Source organism: Nerophis ophidion, linkage group LG05, assembly GCF_033978795.1.
Source record: "Nerophis ophidion isolate RoL-2023_Sa linkage group LG05, RoL_Noph_v1.0, whole genome shotgun sequence".
NCBI lineage: Eukaryota > Metazoa > Chordata > Actinopteri > Syngnathiformes > Syngnathidae > Nerophis > Nerophis ophidion.
Window position 1 is genome coordinate 41,152,278 of NC_084615.1, and position 7,676 is coordinate 41,159,953.

The window sequence follows — 7,676 nt, forward strand, 5'->3', positions numbered from 1 at the left end:
TGGCTGTGCGCATGCGCCAGAAAGGGGCGGGGTTTGTGTGGGCGTTGATTGATGGATGTGATTTAAACACGGTTGCAGACTGCTTGCGTTATTGATGTTTTTCTACATATCTATCTCACATCTGACTATACTTCTGCAACAAAAAATGTCCTGAATAAAAATGAGATTGTAATCTGCAACGTGAGTAACATCCTTCTCTGTTTTCACAATCACCTGAATGAATTCCTCAGGTTCTTTTTCCAGAGTGTGATCCACTTACATCCTTGGAGGCCTGGCCCGCCTCAGCGATCATAACGAGATGAGCTGCGATGCGGAATCATGTGTTGCATGGTGAGTAGAGACTAAAAATATCCACATCTGATGCTACTGGGCTCATAGGAGACACAAACTGAGCATCTCCGGCTTCAAACGTACAAAAAAACTGCAACAGTAACAGGAAAATGTGATGCATGTAAAAAAAACTGATCATTACTTTAAATGTGTCATCTAGCATCAGTTTTTACCTAATTTAATGGTTATTTTACAGATAAATATTGCATAAAGTAAAAAATTGGAGGGCAGAACCAAATTTGTGTGAAAAAATCATCTTTTATTTCAGTGCAAATGTGTTAAATACAGCATCAAGCGTTTACATTTAAATTTCTTTTCAGTCCCTTTTAATCCATTTGTCTCTAAAATAATTTTAACATAAGTTTGCTATTTGGGTTGTCACTTGGCAAACATCAAAATAATTTTTAAAAAAGTGACGTTCTTGCTGCTCAAAAGCTTTTGACATTTATCTGACTCACATTATAGTGCTGGGTTAGTGTGCCTAATAATATGGCCAATCAAGCTACCTAACACAACCCTGAAATGTAAATGTCACTGATGGTTCATTTTAAACCTACTTAGCATCACTTCCTGTCCCTCATTTCAAAGTGACCACAGGAAGTAGAACAAAGTTTCCTTTAACGCGAAGGTTGCTGGGGTTGTTTCATACGAGAGACGTGGTGCTCTCTGGGTTGATCCGGACGGGCCTGGTGCTCTTTCTGAGGTCCCGCAGCTGCTTGGCGGGCTTGCCCACACCCTCCTCAAAGCGGCGTTCCACCTCGGGCAGCACGGTGTCGTGGAGGAAGCCGGCGTTGAGCATGATGAAGGCCTTCTTCTCGGGGTCTTGCTCGCAGCGCAGGCTGTAGTCCACGTGCTGCACGGCCACAAGGATGATCTCGCGCAGGCTCTCCAGCAGCACCATGTGCAGCTCGGGGATGTAGAGCTTCAGGCCCTCCTCCAGAAAGCTCAGCATCTGCTTGGTGAAGGCCACCACTGTGTAGCTCAGGTTGACCCAGCAGTCATCGCCGATGTAAGTGTCGAACGTGCTCATGCCGCTAGACTGCATCTCGTCCTGCATGGATTAATAACGTGTACAAAAGGTTACTATGGGGCAAAACTGCTTTTGAAACTAATGTGCCTGAATACATGTATTTATTTTATTACAAAGTTTTTCATCTTTTTTCAGGGTAGGTTAGACTATTTGCTGAACAGAAACAAAGTGATCAAACATACAGGACTCTCAGAAAATTTAAATATTGTGATAAAGTCCTTTATTTTCTGTAATGCAACTAAAAACATGAAAATGTCATACATTTTGGATTCATTAGACATCAACTGAAATATTGCAAGCCTTTTATTATTTTAAAATTGCTGATTATGGCATACAGCTTAAGAAAACTCAAAAATCCTATCTCAAAAAATTAGAATATTTCCTCAGACCAAGTAAATAAAAGATTTATAACAGCAAAACAAAATCAAACATTTGAAAATGTCAATTAATACACTCAGTACTTGGTTGGGAATCCTTTTGCACGGATTACTGCATCAATACGGCGTGCGGCCTGTGGCATTGCTGAGGTGTTATGGATGCCCAGGATGCTTCAATAGCGGCCTTCAGCTCATTTGCATAGGAAGGTGAATTTTTCTATATTTCTGTTATTTCTTCTAAGGGAATTATGTATGGCTTGGTTTTAAATGACGTCACATCCAGTTTACCATGAATTGATTAACGTGGACCCCGACTTAAACAAGCTGAAAAACTTATTCGGGTGTTACCATTTACTGGTCAAGTGTACGGAATATGAACTGTGCTGTGCAATATACTAATAAAAGTTTAAATCGATCAATCAATCAAAGCTTACATCCCGCTCATTAAAAATGTGTGGTGGTCAAGCCACCGTCTTTTCTCAATGTGTAATTGAGCCTTTCTCGAAGAAAAAGGCCCAATGCTTGCATTGTTTTTGACTGCAGGAACCTTTCAAATAACAAAAAGGATCAGATTAGATATATTTAAGAAAGGCGTAATTGTGCAAGATTTTACAAAACGACAACAAAAAACGTAGCACGTACTCCAGTCCAAGGGAGCAGAGTCGAAGAATGCACAAGTTTGCAATGATCACTTTGTTAAAGGTTTGTTCAAAAATCAATCAATCAATCAATCAAAACTGCTACCCGATGGGCGCAGCTTCATTAAAACACTATAGCATCAACAGCATTGCTAGGTGTTAAACATACAAACAGACGAAAACAAACCAGAGGAAAACAAACACTTAATATAATATTTCAACTCTCGCTGGAATGTCGACCCCATTTAGACGACGAATTAATCACAATCCCCATGAAGGGTTAAAAAAAACTTGCTGCAGCAAACATATTTTTGTGTCTTCATCGGATGTGAAAGTTAACCAGTCTGTCGGTCCATGACCATATTTGGCTACTCCCAGGTCAGAGATGCATGAATTATCTAGAATTTGCTTAAAGCAAGATTGGGACAAAGCAAAAGCAGACCCCAGCTTATAGTGTGTCAACAATATAATAACAATATCACACATAATTGATTAATGTTCAGGTCACAACATGTAAATGGAGTATTGTTGAAGGTTTCTGGATTTTTTTAGAGGGTACAATGAGCGCAATAGAGGACCTTCCATCTGTTGACTCAATTGTTAGATATTTGTTTTTGATTTCAAATGCATGGAAAAGCCAAGTATATGTCATCTTGACTTACATAAGTATTGTGAATGATTAACAGTGCCTTTCTTTCAAATGTTTGCGTATTTATAGTATTAGTGATTCAATAACATGGTCAGAGTATAGAAGCGTTACTCCAGTGACGTAGAATCTAGGAAAATTGTCGAAGGTGTTCGCAGCGGAACATTGAAAATGGCTGTCTGAATTTGTGGCATTTTGTGACATTTTAGACGGTATATTCATATACTTTGCGGATTGTAAATACAATTGGATATGGTTTACAATTGTGTACTCGGATAGTTTACGCCCTGCTAGCTTGAGAATAGCAGTCATGGCTTTATTGACCACCACTGTTTTTCACTTTAAGGAAAAAGTCACGGAATAAAAACAATAAATGAACTGTGGATACAAACAAGCAAATAAACAACAGTTCATGATGGCAAATGCAGTCACTTCTTCTTTGAATAAAGTGCTACCAGCATCTAAGGTTGAAACATCAAGAGGAAACTTCTACTGCACACATTTTTAACATTCAAGCAATTTTCAATCAAAGTAACCAACATTTTAAGAGTAAATTTACCTGCTAAATAAAGTTCCCCTACCCCTCCATACAGTATCTGTTCTCCACCCTGGCGTCGCAGATGAAGGAGGATGCACCAGGTGTGCGGAAGCATGTATGCCTCTTCATACCTGTTGATGGTTGGCCCCTCACTTCCTAATTTCCATAGCCTACTTCATTCATATCTTCTTTTTATTTATTTCTGATTAAATTACTTCTCCTCGGCTGCCAGTTGCGTGTTACACTTAATGTTGTTGTATTCCGGAAATCGGTGCATTGCCTAACTTGCAATGCACTTCCGGTGTGGCGGTTGCGTATTTTAGACTTACACTTAGATTTAGACTTCCTTTTATTGTCATTCAAATTTGAACTTTAGAGTACAGATAATAACAAAATGTTGTTACATTAGCTTATGGTAGTACAGGATAAAAGAGCAATAAGGTGCATATATAAATAAACAGCGCCCCCACAATCCCAAAGGGAATAAGCGGTAGAAAATGGATGGATAGACTGTACTGATAAATATATTGCACTTTTGCATTTGCATCCACGTTTATGGATGAATGTTATATTGTCTTTATATTTCAGTGAGTTAATCCATTTTTGGGGGGAATTGAGGGGATTATTTTAATTTTGTGGTTTAAAGTTGTATTATGGCCTCCAATTACTGTGTTGTATCGTTTGTTTTTGTTATGGCTTTTGCAGTCGTGCTGTAGCTGAAAGCTGTTGTGTTGTAATTAATGATACTATCTTGTGGCATTTGCTTTAACCTTTCACAGCCATCGTAGCTATCTGCGATTTTTGTTTTCATGACGTTACATATGGGCATAACAGACTTAACGTTTAACGTCCTAATTTTTAAAAGTGTTCAACCTTACATAAAGTCTGCTATTATTAAATGCAATGCTTGCCTTTTTCTTGTATCGACAAAATCGATCAATTCCTTTTTAAAACAATCTTGGATCGGAACCCATCTTCTGGCACATTTTTCACTTTGGCCCTTGAAAGCAAACAATTTTGGGCACCCCTGAACTAGAGCCTTCGTAAACAAGATAAAATCGTTGTAATTGAGATTAGATCCGTGTTATCCAGTCTTCCAAACCTCTTCTAAAACAACCTAAACAGTCCAGTAGCAACTGATTAATACGCCTAACAATAACGCATGAGAAGACACAGTTCTAAGATTTGACCACCAGAGTGAAGTCCAAATGGTTACCTTGAGCTTGGTCAGCGCCTCAGGCGTCATTAAGTTCATCCTCCGCCACATCTCCTCAGAGTTGCGGTGCTTAGTCGCCTCCATGATGATGTCCTTGTAGCTGAGCAGCGCCGCCTTGACGTCTTTGACCAGCAGCGACTGCAGAGTGAAGGTCAGGTCCAGGCCGATCTCCGTCAGCTGCTGGCAGTGCTCCTTGGCCACATTGACACACTCGGCCGCCGTAGACAGGCTCTCTTTGCTGTCAAACACCTACAAGAAAAACTTTTATAGTGACAGTCACACACTTTGTGAATGTTCTCTCATTGTGTTCCCACCTGCTTGCTGAAGGCGTCCACAAACATCCTCATGGCGGACCTTGACCAGACCACAAATGCAGAGTAGCACCCCGTGTTCCCGGCAAAGTCCATTTCAAACTCCTTGGCGGTCTCCAGCAGGCTGGTGAAGAAGATGTTGCACAGCTTGTGGATGTAGAGCAATGTGGCCCCTTCGATTCGAAGCTGCCGGATGGCCGTCTGGACCGCCACCGCACGGTTTTTCAGGAAGAGCTCACAGGCCTTGGTGGACTGGCCTGGAAAACAAGATCATATTCAATGAACAGTTCTCTGCACCAAAAACAGATGTAATAGTACAAGAACCTAGTCTGATGAGCTGTGACACTGCCCTCCTAGTGGCTTTGGGTCCACCTCGAAGGGAGCGATCAGGAGACAACTCAAAGACCAGGACCTCGGTCAGCTGCCGCACACGCTCGTCCACCTTGTTCCTGAGCTCTTTGACCTTTTGTGTGACCGGCTGGTCTTTGAGGTACTCGTTGAGCTTGTCCAGCAGGTCCACAGCGCCCTCAAAATCCCTTTGAGCGATGCACACATCCAAGTCTTCTGGCAGCTCCTGGATCCACTCCAAACTAAGGTTCACGCTTTCCCCAGCATCAGCTTGCTCGTCGTCATCCTCATCAAAAGGATTAGTGGACACCTCAGCCCTCACGGGGGACGTTGGGACCTCCTCCTCTTTCTTGCGTCCGTCCTTGTTGGCTTTATTCTTCTTGGTTTCATCCAGGATCTCCAGCCACTCCTTCTTAATCTTGCTGTTCTCTGCCTGGAAGATGCGACTGTCCGGGAACATGAGGATCTTGAACATGTCCTTCATTGGAGGGTTGTCCTTAACATTGACCACGGCGAAGCTCTCCAGGTCGTACAGGGCGTTGTATTTGTACTTAACCGTGCCACGCCGGTTGGGCAGCCAGGTGGCTATCAACAGGCAGTCGTTCATTAGAAATGCGTGCACCTTCTGGATGGGGGCCATGTTATCCACGTCGTACTCCAGCAGGTCGCCATTGTACACCAAGTGCCTTCCAGGGGTGTCCATGATGTTTTTGCCGCCCTCCACCTTCTCCAACAGTGATGTCAGGGTTCTCTGTTTCAGGTCCTCGGTTTCTTTGGGGAATGCAGCCTGCATCTCCTTGGAAGTCTGGTCCTTATCCGTGGACAAAAGAGACTGCGTGATGCTCTCCATGATGCTCTTCTGCTCCGTCAGGATGTGGCTCAGCTGGTACATCTCGCTCTCCAGGTACGAGATCTCTTTGGCTGTCTCAATGAACTGCCTGTAGTTCTTGTAGACATTCTTCTTCAGATTTTGAGCGGTTTCGTCGGCCAGGTTCTGGATCTTCTGCCGATGCTCCTGCAGGTCTCTGTCACCGTCGGACTGCTGGGACAGCTGCTTGACGTAGTTCTGCGGCTCAAAATTTGGAGACTCGAGCAGCCTGCGTAGTCGATTTCCAGTTTCCGACATCTTGAGCGGCGTTTCACAGAATTAACTGTACTCCAAACAAGCAGAGAATTCTGTCTCCATGGTTAGCTGCTAGCACACAAAACAGGAAGCGGTAAACTGGGCGACACCCTGTTACGTCACGAGATTTGCTAATCTAACACAGTTTTACAAATACACATAATCCACATTTTTTATTTGACATATTTATGATAGCTGCTAACACCAATATGTATTTATCAGTATCGTCGATGTACAATTTAAAATCGCTTGTCACTTTTTAATTGCCAAACCGACTTCCGGCAAGATTAGACCGGAAGTGTATGTACCAACTGCAAAATAAAGTCCAATGTTTACAAAATACTCATTTACGTCAAGGGAAATGAACTAATTTAGTTCAGCTAACTAAATTAGGTTCTCTAATACATGTTGGATGACGATAAATGCCGCCCTTATTGTTTTTTTTTTCTATCGACAACAAGCGTTTTTGCTAATCGAACCCAGTTTTACAAATAATACGCAAAATACATTTTTTATATGACATATGTAAAATATCTGCTAACATGAATATGTATGTATTTGTATCGTTGATGTACAATTTAAAATCTCTTGTCACTTTTTAATTGCCAAACAGACTTCCGGCAAGATTAGGCCGGAAGTGTATGTACCAACTGCAAAATAAAGTCCAATGTTTAGAAAATACTCAGTTACGTTGAGGGAAATTAACTCATTTAGTTCAGCTAACTAAATTAAGTTATATAATTACGACAAATTCCGCTGTTATTGTTTTTAACAACAACAGGCGTTTTAGCGTGGATCCGTGGACACGTGAACCCCGATTTAAACAAGTTGAAAAACGTATTCGGGTGTTAACATTTAGTGGTCAATTGTACGGAATATGTACTGTACTGTGCAATCTACTAATAAAAGTCTCTATCAATTAATCAATGCCAATCGAACCCAATTTTAAAAATAATAGGCAAAATACACATTTTTTATTTGAAAAATGTAAAATAACTGCTAATGTAAGCACAATACCAATGGCGCACAATTTGCAAAATGCGCAACCGCATTTTGCAAATTTAATGTCAAATCAAATCAAATCAAATCAAATGTTTATTGGATTCATCACTATACAGT

The 7,676-nt window shown here is 41.3% G+C and overlaps 1 protein-coding gene across 1 annotated transcript; it reads right to left on the reverse strand.

The window, feature by feature from the left end:
- Positions 1–568: 568 nt before the first annotated feature.
- Positions 569–6,755, reverse strand: exoc8 (exocyst complex component 8). The gene is made up of 4 exons (XM_061900948.1): positions 5,411–6,755; positions 5,090–5,343; positions 4,776–5,024; positions 569–1,381 (listed from the first exon to the last, which is right to left on the reverse strand). The coding sequence occupies exons 1-4, from the start codon at positions 6,558–6,560 to the stop codon at positions 974–976; spliced, it is 2,061 nt and encodes a 686-aa protein (XP_061756932.1). The 5' UTR covers positions 6,561–6,755; the 3' UTR covers positions 569–973.
- Positions 6,756–7,676: the final 921 nt, after the last annotated feature.

Coding starts and splice junctions, on each gene's coding strand:
- exoc8 (XM_061900948.1), bottom strand. CDS start 6,560: ATGTCGGAAACTGGAAATCGACTACGCAGGCTGCTCGAGTCTCCAAAT. Junction 5,025..5,089: donor TGGACGCCTTCAGCAAGCAG/GTGGGAACACAA, acceptor TTTTTCTTGTAG/GTGTTTGACAGCAAAGAGAG. Junction 1,382..4,775: donor AGGCGCTGACCAAGCTCAAG/GTAACCATTTGG, acceptor TAATCCATGCAG/GACGAGATGCAGTCTAGCGG.